Source organism: Pezoporus wallicus, unplaced genomic scaffold (genome assembly GCF_028554395.1).
Source record: "Pezoporus wallicus isolate ANWC-B61680 ecotype Strahan unplaced genomic scaffold, APGP_CSIRO_Pwel_v1 contig_4722, whole genome shotgun sequence".
NCBI lineage: Eukaryota > Metazoa > Chordata > Aves > Psittaciformes > Psittacidae > Pezoporus > Pezoporus wallicus.
The window spans coordinates 6,831,679-6,844,642 of NW_026641840.1; the positions used below are offsets into that span (position 1 = coordinate 6,831,679).

At 40.5% G+C, this 12,964-nt stretch overlaps 1 protein-coding gene across 2 annotated transcripts in view; it reads right to left on the minus strand.

The window, feature by feature from the left end:
• Nucleotides 1-12,964, minus strand: part of ANO6 (anoctamin 6) — a 77,929-nt gene that overhangs the window by 27,613 nt on the left and 37,352 nt on the right. For both annotated transcript variants that reach the window (XR_008974393.1, XM_057425432.1), the window contains exons 3-6: nt 11,412-11,540; nt 3,040-3,105; nt 1,134-1,412; nt 668-781 (exon numbers count right to left, since the gene is read on the minus strand). Coding sequence is in view for 1 of the 2 variants with exons in the window: in XM_057425432.1 (XP_057281415.1) it covers nt 668-781; nt 1,134-1,412; nt 3,040-3,105; nt 11,412-11,540 (588 nt within the window). In the remaining variant the exon portion in view is untranslated. The remainder of the gene's footprint in view (nt 1-667; nt 782-1,133; nt 1,413-3,039; nt 3,106-11,411; nt 11,541-12,964) is intronic.

Sequence of the window (12,964 nt, forward strand, 5' to 3'; positions counted from 1 at the left end):
AAATGAGATGTGACACTTTTTAAAGTGTCAGAAGTGTAGTTACAAAAGCTGGATTTCTTAATACTGCCAGGTGAAATCCATCCCTGTTAAGATTCTCTCTGCATGACTCTGACATCACCTGTGAGGTACTGGACTACCGGGACAGAGCCAGTAGAGGCCTGTGTCTTCCTGCACGTATGTCGCAACGTATGGGCACTGCGGGAGTGTTTATTGCTGTGTGAGACTGTCACACATCCTAAGATGAGATTTGTAGTCTACATCTTTATTAACAATGTTGATATTTGATAGGAACTTTAATACTGAAAAACTGAGTACTAAAAAAGGGGACAATGTTAAAATTGATTTAGAACTGATGAGACTGTGCGCCATGGGAATTACCACTTAGGCCAGGCACTTTACTGAACTACATCTCCCAGGGAATACAAGTTTAACAACTCTTAAATGAAATATATTGGTTTTTTTTTCAGTTATGGAGCTACATTTTTAACCAACAGTGCTCTGAAAGAAAATCTCTTCAGCCAAACTCTGTCTTACTCAACTATGTGGATATAATGACCAGTCAAGGAGTAAAGCAATCAATAGTGCTTCTGTTTTTCGATATAAACCCCACAGATATAGTTCAGATCTCCATTTCAAAATACATTTTAGTTTCAAGCACTGGACTTACATCATGAAGGGGAAATGCTGCTTTGTAGATTCCAGTGTCCAGTAATTTGTTAATGCCAAACTTTTTCACATTGTTTTTGGTTGCATATTCCACACGGGACAGGATAAAATGAACCTGAAATTGATAAATGTTTTGGTGTCTCTTGCAACTTGAAAGTGATCACAGCTATACCTGTCTCAACATATAATCAGGTTAGGAAAGGGTAAGCAGTGCTAACAAAATTAACTGCATGGGGAACATAAACCATTCAAATTTCTCCTTTAAATTCAGGTGGAACAGAAATGGAATAAATGTAAGGTATATTTTAATTCTGGATTGCCCAGGCTGACTCATAAATGATACAGGACTACTGCATCCCAAATATTTATAATTTTTCAGGATGCTTTCATGAAGGTAATTGCACTGATTTGATTAAACGCATCTTTTCTTTTTAAGATCAAATTCTAAAAACACTCCATGGACTTACAATTCGGCTTCTAGTTGCAGGATTGAAAAATGTGTCTTTGTCTTGGACATAAAAGCTGGACAAAAGCTCCTTTTGAAAAGGGGCAGTGAAAAACTCTTGCTCAGGTTTGATGATATTTTCATCCACTCTGAAGAGTCTGCTAAACCAGTTGAAAGCTGAGTCTCGGGTTTTCAGGTCATTGGGTTGCAGGGGCAATTTGATGTGCAGAACCTCAGCATATGTGCACAGCACTTCCCAAGGTGCATGCACTTTCACAAAAATAAGTTTTTCATCCAAAACCTGGAATGAAAGAATATTAAAAATACATGTTCAACAAAATGAAAGCAAAGGACTTTTCAGAACACTTTTTAAACTATCCAGAATTTCTCTTTACATCTCATAGAAGACCAACTTAAAGTTGCATTCATTTTCTGTCTTAGGAAATATACCACTGACTTCTGTAAAAGCACTGACACGAGGTGGAAACACTCGGGCATATAAAAGCATATAAAGGTATACTAAGAAAGACAGCTAAATGTTCTTTTAATGCACTTTTTACATATCTGCAAAGTATTTTACAAAGCAATTTAAGAGTAGCATCCATATAGCCTGGCATGGCCGCTGTGGGTTTGGAGCTGTCAGTGTTTCCCCAGCAGTTTAAGTGCAACCCCAATGTGATGTGACTTGATGGAAGCAGTCTAAGCACACATGGATGCTCCTGGGCAACCCCAGTTCTCAGCTTCATAGTGAGAATGGGGAGAGGGAAAGGGAAATCAGCTAAGACTGCTGAGAAAGACTGCATGGGGCACTTTGATCCCAGTTGCATGCGCTAACCAGCACCAGTATGCAGTGGGGACATTAACAGCCACTCACCTCCCGTCTGCACATCACCTGCAGAACTTCTATTGATGCCCTGCATTACTGAGTCTCAGCCACTTGAAATTACATTACATAGCTCACTGGCTCTGGAACATCACTCAGATATCTGATCTAGCCTGGGGAAACTTCCAGTTTCAAAAGTTTTTCAGTCATGACCATGGCAGAACTACTGAAAACTGCAACATGTAAATATAGTGACATGTAAGTATAGCAAGAAGGCCACGTCAGACTTCCAGTAAGCGGTTAACTTATGAATGCGAAGAGCAAGACTACATCCTTAGATGTGCAGCACGAGTCTGCACTGCAGAAACCAAATAAATACCATGACGCCATAGATTCTGAGTCTAATTTAGGAGAAGGGGGCAAAATGACCTTTTCTGGAGCTCGCTGTAGACTGCCAAACAACAACAAATTTAGACTGGAAATGATTGCCTGGGACGGGGAGACCCATATGGAGCACTGCAACCCTGCAGGGCAGGAAGGAAAGGGGCTTTGAGGGCCTCTAACCCTTCCTGCAAGAGACAGCAGCTCCAGCAGCTGCTGTGAATTATCACAGCACTCTTGAACTGCCTGCAGGCAACATCGCAGCCCAAAAATACACAAAGCATGATAGTCTCAATCACTTGCATGGTGCCAGGCCTTGCAAAGAGCAGGGTCACGTGTAGGAGCCCTGCATTGCTCTTCTGGCAGGGGCATTCTGCCCTGCACACCCACTGGCTTCCCACATGTCCTACATGGCCATAATAGGGGGAGAACCTCAGAGTACAGCCAGTGCTTCCAAGTGCTGAACAAACACAACCTCCCATCCAACAAACACAATTCCATGTAATCTCCCAGCTTACCATCTGCATCATTTTGCAGAGGAAAGAACAGACACAAAGTTTAAAAATTGCACATCAGAAAACAGAGGCACTATTGATGGAAAAAGATGGGCTTTTTTCTCCTGAGGAGAGAAATGTTGCAGTAAATTCATATATCCAGTTTCCTTATTCCCACAGGGGCAGCTTTGCTCTCAGATACGGCCGTTCACACAGGGAAGAGCACTCACCGATCTCGTTGCTTCAAGTTGCAAGCCGTTGTTTATCAGGTTTGATTCATATACTTGTCTCTTCCTCTGTTAAAAGGTATTGAACACCATAAAACATCTGTTCCAAGTTTCACAAATACGTATGCACAGAAGAATGGAATTGCCTCCCAAAAAAATCATTGGGTCATTACCTCTATAGAGCCCACTTGACAGCTACTGGCTGATAGGTACAGTCTTACCTACTGATCTTGATCGGGGGTTTTGTCTGGTATGCAACATTGCCCATATGCAACGTTGTCCTCAAATGCAGCTACAGAGTATTCACCCTCTTAGTTTCTGGTACATTACAGAGGTAAAAATGTGTCCCAAATTTTGAATTTTGAAGAGCAATTACCCCTGAAACTTGTGATCTCCTTCATCTTTAGTCTCTAATCAAACTTTTGATGGCAGCCTCCCTCCCTGCATTAATTTGTCCTTTAGAAAGTCTTCATCTCAAGAGCTTTCATACCACTTTTGACCCAGCAACCTGTAACTTTATTCTTCTTTCACAATAATCATGAGTTCACACAGCGGTTCAAATTGTAGTAGCCTTCTACATTTTAACCTATGAATAAGCATCCCCGAAGTAAGTAGTCGAGAGCTATAGCACTTGAAGAGTCAGTGGTGTTATTCTACAAGCATTTGATGTCTCCTGAAGGATATGACAAGTTTTCCTTCATGGATCACTTTAATTTCACTTCACAGTTACCAGAACTTGGCAGGTAGTGAGTTACAAAAATATCTGAAATGTCTTGGCAATCTTTTTGCTTCTCCACACACATGGCCTCCCCCCAAAACCACACAGACAAACAGCCCCTCTCCCCTCAAAATACACAACACCATAAAGTATTTACAAGATATTTTGAAACTTCATATGGACTAATCAAATTTGAAAGCCATCTGCATCAACTGGATACTTCCACAATGAGATGTTTATGAAAGTCAAGGGTGGCCAGCTCTCCCTGGCCTACTGGCTGCATGTCAAAGTACCAGCATGGGTTAGGGGGGAGCACCTGCAGGTGGCTTGGGCTGGGAAAGGGGCCTCTGTGAGCAGTTGCCAGAAGGAGATGACATTAATACACTGTGAACTGATGGTTTTATGTGTGAACTAGGGTAGCAGGGTAAGTTAGGCATGCAGCGAGGTTCTTAGAGTGACTGGGTGATACTACTTTCTTACTCACAGATTGCTGTCATTCCACCGACCAATATTTTTGTTGTTTATATGCCCTGTGCTTAATGGATTCTGCACCTACCACTAAAGGAACTTAAAAGGAGAATGATCCAATGTTTTCTGTCACCTGGTTCTCTATAGTCAGACTAACTGCCTTAAGATCTGTGCTTAAGATGCAGGCCTGTGGAGGACCTAAGTCAATGAATGACCCTTTACATAAAGTCTTAGGAACTTTGGTAGATACATGGCAAATGATCTTTAGGACTAGACCCAAGACCCACTCAGTCTAGGTGGGTAATGCTTAAGCAAAAAGGGCAGAAATCCTCAGGAGTTCTCCCGGCACAGGTCATGTATCCCCACATAAGTTTCATCCAGTTCTTTAATGTTTAAAGACTGCTGCAAGTCCCCATGCAGAAAAAAAACATTTTCCAAAAAACTCTAGCAAGTCTTGGAATTAAAAGTCACAAACCTGAACAATAATCTAAACAGCCTACCCCTTCTAAACTTTCTTAGTTCTCAACTGCAGCACCTGCACGTGGCAATGTTCATGAGGGACCAATTTCATATTTTGTTCAAAGGTACTTGTCAAATCTGTTCCAGGCTTTCTGCCTTTTTGCTCCAGTGAATATCACCTTCTTCTTGAGTTAGGGACAGGAAGAGACAAATCTTCCAATCTGTTTTCTTCTTTCATCAATACTTTCTACATTTCTCCTTATTCCTCTATTTTGCCAAGATAAAACCACAATCCCAAACTTTGATTGGGGTCTTCATGGAGGCCTCTCTCCATGTCCCATTAATCCACTTGCTATTGGCGACAGTAGCATGCTTTTCGTATTTTTCCATTGTGTATATAACATTGTGTATATATATATGTGTAATATGCACACTTATATATACCTCATACTTTCTACTGACTAGAATTCTGATGGTAGCTGAGCTTGAAGAGGACACAATATAGCTGTTTACTGTGACATCTAAGTCTCTTCCTTGTACTAACAGCACTAACTTAGAATCCCAAATGTTAATGAGTTTTTTCCTTGCTGTAACGTATTTCCTTTCATTTTTCAAATTTCATAGGTAATAGTGCTCTCCATTTTCCTTCAAAGATAAAGGTTCACAGTTGTCTTAGCTTCTGAATAAACTATGTACTGATTTTCTCTGCAATTTTGGTTATGTCGTAACTCAATCCCCTTACCAGATCGTTAATATATGTAGTGCACAAGACAGGAATTGTTTGTCTACACCACTATTAACTCTTCTGCCTTTTCATCCTACCTCTTTGCTTCTTCCATATTCACATGATTTTTTTGTAAGGTGAATAATACCGAATAATGAAAATAATTCAACCTAAGCTCTCCTTTGTTTCAGAAAATAGAAAAGGCTAAGTAACTGCTTCGTTTCTTCTTAGATAGCACAAAGCAGGGCAATTCTCATTTACAGAAGTCTAATACTGATTTTTTTTTAATCTTATAATTCAGATTGCTTTAATAATTTATTATGGCAAGGCGTTACCCAAATTAATTTTCCCTCAAAATCTTAGAGGAATGTTGACAATATTAAGGTTTCTAATAATGCATTAATGCAAGTACTGGGGAACAAAGCCCCTGGGAGGCTTTGCTAATTAGGGGCTTTGCTATTTTATATAAATGATTGAATTATGTGTATGATGATCTATGGAGGAGCTAGTCTTTTACCCAGAGGAGTCTATAGTGGTTTTGCATTGACTGGGGAATACAGCATAAAGATATGATAGCTTATTAGGCTGGAAGGTAGAGACTGTCCCAGCTTTATTTCAGTATCTGGCATTTTGCTCAGCAACCAGCAAGGCTAAGCTGTAATGATAATGTGATGATGGTAAAGCTCAACCTGACAGATTTTGATGACTGAATGGCTAGCCAGTCGACAAAGACACTACAGGATGCATAAGAACATACAATCTTAAAGAAGTGAAAGCAAGTAAGTAAGTAAATTCCAAGTATTACAGGCATGTAGGAGGGCTAGCTCTTGCGAGCTGCTTTTACACCATAGTTCTTTCAGTGTCTCATGTCTTCCAACCCTGAGGAGACTAACAAGACTCTGAATCTGGAAACTGGTAGCAGACCACTAGCAGTTCTTTTCTCTGTGTTGCTTAAATGGTAGGGAGCACTTGCTGTGATTGACAGAAGTGACAGGACGATGCCCACTCATATCTTTAGTTTCTTTTGTGCAACAGAAAAGTTCCCTACAACAATATCTGTGTGACTTCAGAAGAAAACTCCTAACAAGGAAGGAGTGCTTGAATATCCACCTCTGCATTACCTGACAGGCAACACATAAAACACAGTCAAGAAGAGAAAGAGCACGGGGCCTGAAGCCAATCTCATGGCTATCAAGTAAAGGGAGTGGAGAGGATTGCTATATCAACATTAGCTACCTAGTCTCATGGTTTCTTTGGTGGTCTTTGAAAGCTCTCCTGAAACTCCCAGTTGTCAACATTAGGAAATTAATTGCTTGAGAAGCTCTGCTTCTGTAAGCTTCTTAAGTTTGAAGATAATAAAAATGTGAAGCAAAATATGCTATAAAGGCCAACAAAAAAAAAGTAAACCCAAAGAACTCAAAATACATATTTTCTGAGATACCCTCTGATTTTAAGCAGCCTCGTGATTTTCTGAAACCTGATTCATGACCACACAGCACTGGCAATACTGTAGTGTAGCCCTGCTCTCAACAGTGGCTTCTAGTCACCCTGTTTGGAAAGACCATTTCTGGTCCTATGGATGTATGCAGTAACTTCAGAGTAACTCCCTCCTTCCATTTGACTTCTGTCATTCTCCCTTTTATCCAATTGTGAAAGAAGTAAAATTCAGATTTGGGGTTGCCTCAGGAACAGAGATTTTATTTCAGTGAGTTCCTGCTTCAAAACCAGTCCATCCAGTAGACATCAGGGTAGGTGTGATTGCCCTCCACCCAGTGCTAAAGGTCCTTTTCTTGATTGTTATCAGACTTCCTCGGTAGGTTGACTGAGCATACCACAGGCATGTAAAGCCTGCCATCCTCTACTGCCTAAAATCACCACGTAAAATGGCACTGAGGTACCCTTCTTCTTTGTAAATGCAAGTATCGTTCTCTCACCACAGGTATGACACATGCTAAACACTGGGAAAAGTACAATTAGCTTTTGAAAAGTTATCCAAGTTTTTTTTTGCTGTTGGTTATCTAAACGAAACAAGTCTGGAAGCAGGAACTGTTCATTGTTTGCTTAGGAAGACAAACTCCTCTAACCCTGCTGAGGCTCTCTGCAAAACAGTACTTAAAAGTGTGTAATATTTTTTGTGAATTATAGTTTTCATTTAATTTGAAACAAAAATTAAAATCTAATTTTGTGAAGCACAAATTATTTCAATCCTGGAAATGAAGGTTTTGCCTACATTCCTACTTAATTTACTGACGGTCTTTCTGTTCGTTTCTGTTGGGGGGAAGCAGATGGACTAGAATGACATTCTGCATCGATTTACTTTGAATTCATCTTTCTGGCACTGACCCTTTAACTTTCAACAATGAGCTCCTTGCAGACCCCAACAGATAAAACTGTCATTTTGGAGCATTCCTGGGAAGACTGGTTATATTTAATTCCTGTTCTGATGGTAATCTACTCTGACAAATAGGGTACATAAATTGTAGGTTCAAAACCCATACTTTGAGTAGGAATTCTAATTGATTGCATTGCAGTTTCTGGAATATGCTTCTGACAGTTCGATTTTTGCTATTGCTTGCAAAATTAATTGCAAACCAACTTACAAAGGTTTGGAGTTTGAATTAAGTTGTACATGTGAACTGTATCTGTGAACATTTGGATCTGTATATTATGTTAGAAACTTCCATGAGGGTGCCATTTCTTTAATCTGATTTTGCCTCCTTTAAAACAGATTTTGGAAACATGAAAAAGAGGGAAGCACAGCACCACTGCATCTGTAATTCCGTATTTTTGATTCTTCTATCCAAATCAGCCCCATGTTTTCAGTTAATTCCTTCTGTATTAGACATTTTCCCAAGGATACTGCTAATTACTATAAATTAATGCTGGGTCATTTTCTCAGTTACACTTATGCAATTCTTTTGAAAAAGAAAGCCATTCAAATCAAATGTAATGATGGTCCCAGGACCCGATTCTTCTCTTGCTGCAGAAGAATAGATGGATCTGTGCCCTGTTTCTCTGAATCCAGTTACATTGGATAACTTGGTTGAGGTCTGATTTTCAAATCATAGAAATTTCAAATCATTCTGACTGAATTCAGTAAGCATCTGGGAACTCCTTCACTCTTGGTATCACACAAAACCACTCAGTCCAGCACACAGAACTTTTCACATCAGAAACATAGATCTGTAGTTGCCCACTAACAATTCAAGTTCTGCCCCAAATTCCATGTCATGCAACCAGGTGGGGTGCACTGTGCGTCAGAAAGAATTCGTGCCAGTGACTACATTGCTGATCCCTACATTTCACAGACCTGCAACGTTGCACATGGCCAGTGGAGACATTGCTGCTGACCTCATTGAGGTGAGGATTTCACCCTATGAGACCAGATCTGGATCTGCTATTACTAATAACCTGGAGATTCCAAATTCTGTGAACCGTAATGCTCCGGATAATAGCTCTATAAAAATGCCAGGGGTGTCAAAGAAAGAGTAGCATGAATGAAGAACCGATTTAGGCTTAAAGCACCTTGAATTATACAAGATAGTGCTTATAAAATTTGGCATTTTCAGTTCATCATTGATCACAGACAGACAGTGATGTATGCAGGATTTAAAGCTGATAGTAAATGGGAATACTGCTCATTTTGGTTGTATTTGGTCACAAGGGTAGAAGTCATTTGTCCCAGAAAAAAATACAACCAAATAAACACCAGCAAAGATAAGCTATCAAATTGGTTTTATGCTAAGACTGCTAAAATCTGTATGTATCTTGGGCAACAATATCCCCACACCACTCTGGGAACTGTGCTAGGCCAAATTATTCCTTTCCATGGAATTCCAAGGATGCAAAACTGTACCAAAAATGTCCTCTTCCTTTCCATCTCAGACATAAGGTATATGTATTTTCTTTCTTCTTTTCAAATATTCTATTCATACATGTTTCTTTGGTACTTCTCAGTTTCTGTCCTTTCACTCCTACTGTGGGTGTGAGGTAGGTCCTAAAGCAATGTCCTGCATCCCACTCAGGAGGACATACAGGAAGAAAAATATCAGTGCTGCCAGTGCCTGTACAGCATTTGCTTAGGAAGTGAAGATCTGCAGCACAGATAGCTTCCTCCACTTGCACAGCAAGTAATCTCAAGTGAGATGAAGGACTTTTCTGTCTTTGGGATGACTAAAGCACATTTGGAGTCCATATCACCCCAGTCACGTGTCTCAATCTCCTGGCTGTGCTTCTGTCTATACAGCTTTTGTTGGCCACTTTGCTCCTTGACGTCCACCAAGACCATGAGGGCCTCTTTCACAGAGCTGCTCCCCAGCCACTCAGTCTTCACTGTATCCCATCATTAGTCTAGTACACTCTCATTCTCACATATACTCTCATTCTCACATATACTTGCATTCTCACATTTTTGCATGTAAGTAGACTGCTTCCTCAGCATGCCACAGAGTCAGTGTGGCTGCAGATCTTTGTAGGATTGAGACCTATGGAAGCAAGGTTTGGTTTTTTTTTTGCAAGCATCTAGTGCATTACCCACAATCTCCAGGTCTTATTACTCGTGATTTCATTCTGGTAATGCCCTAACATTAATGCTGCACTAAAAATACTACTCTATGGTTCACATTTAATTTCCATCACTGCTTGGAAAAGTCACTCGTTATATTTTTAAGTACATTTGGGCAATGGCCAAATATTGCAAACATAAATGTCAAATGCTAATTGCTAAAACCAATTGTTTCCAAAGGGGCAGCTTTTTGTTTCTAATTATGTCTTTCAATTATTTTTTATTGCTGATCTTGTGATCAGGGATAATGCAACATCCACTCACTGCAGGACTCTTTTAAACCCTCCTAACAACATTCCTTATGGCTGCCCTGTTATTGCCAATGACAACACTGTGTAATGAATATCAACCAACTTAGCTAAAGGCCTTTTTACTCCTGTTTTTCTCTTTCTGAACTGCAAATGACTATTTGTATATGTGATGCTTTCATTGTCCTCACTGCCTCTACCAGAGGCTGCTGTTGCACATTTAGAATTCCTGTATCAGAGAAGGAAGCATGTGGGTGGGAGAGTGCAGATGCCAAGGGGACTACAATCCTGTGGATGGATATTTCTCAGGCAGTTCAAAATTAAAACATCTCAGTGGCATGGATAAGCTTGGTTTTGTGGCCCTTGTAACATAATGAATATAGTCCACTGGAGTAATTAAAAATAACCTATGATTGTTGGTCATGGTTGCTAAGAAGCACCAAGTAGAATCATAAAATCATAGAATGGTTAGGGTTGGAAAGGACCTTAAGATCATCTAGTTCCAACCCCCCTACCATGGGCAGGGACACCACACACTAAACCATGCTACCCAAAGCTCCAACCAATGTGGTCTTGAGCACAGTATGCACTGGCATGAGTCAGAAATCTTTTGCAAGGTTCCCAGGAAGGGCAAGCTGTTGAAGTTTCAAGGGAAGGAGTGATACAGGAAGAAATTCTGGTAGCAAAATGGCGTACAATTATTTCCCATAAACTACTTAGGTACTTTATTGGGTAGAACGTCAGCAGCTATGTTCATAACTGATTTGGAGCATCTGATCAGTTGCCTCCTTCTTTGGGTTCCCTGAATACCGTGATTTTAATACTGAAGTTGATTAAAGGCCTACTTCAATCACTGTGGGTACGGAAAGCTGCCCCAGACTGATTACCTTGTGTCCAATTCTAACTAGGAACCTGATACCAGCATTTTGCTGCTCACATCTCCTAAGGGTTCACTGAGGAGGATGCTCTGAGGTCACATAGCACAGTCTGACAAGTGTGCAACATACTGCCTGTTTACCCAGCAACCTACTGGCTTGAGCTCACTCCTTTTCCCAGCTCAGTTTGATGGGCTTCAGTCTCCCAGCTCCCAAGAGCACTCCGAAGACATGGCAATGCAATCACTATTCTGGGTGAGGGCATTGTCCTTCCTGCTCTCATACGCAACAAATTAGATTTATACAGAAAATAACTTACCTTTTGCTTTTTACGATCACTCCTCTTATGAGTCATTTTTCTACTTTCATCTTCATACACCAAAACAAAGTCAATTCTTCGCTGCCCATCACTGAAGAACAAGGAGTCAGCCTTACCATCAAAATCCACCTGGAAGGCAAGCAACATAGCTTAATGTGCAGACTTTCAGTTACCAGTTCCTTACTTTCTTCTTGTTACACAATATTCCAGTGAACAGAGAAATTTAGTTCATAGGGAACTCATATAACAAGAAGCCTGAAATCATAGAACCAACTCGGTTGGAAAAGACCTTTAAGATCATCAAGGCCAACCATTATGCCAGGACTGCCATGTCCACCCCTAAAACATGTCAACAATATAGACAAAAGTAGCATGGAGTAGAATGGAGGGAAAAAAATATATCCAGGAGTTTGGCAGGTCTCTGCATGACATAAAATCAACAGAACTTTGACCTAATTTTGTTCTTTAAAAATAGTATATTAGCTTTTGGCAATAGGAGGAGCATTGGGATTCAGCACCTTCACCAAAAAATGTATCTGTCAAGTAATTTCTATGCCATCGCAGGTACAGTTAGTCTACAAGATATGTTGTTGCCTGACCACAGTCTCAGAATTAGTGCATTCCCATCTGCTCCCTTACCTGCCAGAAGCTTTAGCATCTCTACAATTATTAATCCCCAAACCCACCATTGCCCCGAAAACAAAGAACATGGCCAGGCTGGAGATGAACTCTCAGAGTGGACACATTCTATGTGGGTTTATTTCTCTTTATATTCAAAACATCTCAGCAAGCAAAAAACATCTTTGTATGCCACACATCCATCATGTTATAACAGACGCCAAAATCAAAAGGGTTAATATATCCATAAACCATTGTCTAGTCCCCAGAGGAAAGTAAGACAGATTGTCATATCCACTAATAACATCTTAATGTGTTATTTCACATGTGAATGATACAGACACATTGATGACAGGGGAACCTGTATGCACAAGTAATGATTTTGTAGTTTCTTAGAGTACTATCACATGCCACAAGCCCTCCTTTCAGGTCATCAGAATTGTCATGTTATATAATGAGCACTGAACTCTCCGGTACTTGGCCAAATCTATCCATGGTGTTAATGAGGGCACTGACGCTGAAGTTGTTAGGTATCAAATATCAGAAATGATTGCATTGCATTATAGATGGTAAGATCTCCAAAACCTTCAAGACTCCCATACAGAACCACAGACAAGCCTTGGCTTCCAGATGGCTGGGCATGCAGGGTGGCCCAAGGCAGGATCAGGCCAGGTGATATGACCTAGAGTAATCTCTTGAAAATGCTGTGCTTCTGGGGACATGGAAAAGATTCCCAGATGTTGTATGCCTGGAATTTCCCCATCAGTGCAGACCAAACTTCATGAGGGATGCCAGTTCCCAAGAACTCTGGGATGTCTGATCCACAGGACAGTACATGGGAATGTGATTATGGTGTCAGAAACCCCTTACGTGCAGACTGAAACGGTTGTTCTTCAACTGCGATGTAACCAAGAAGAATGCCAGTCTTCAGTCAG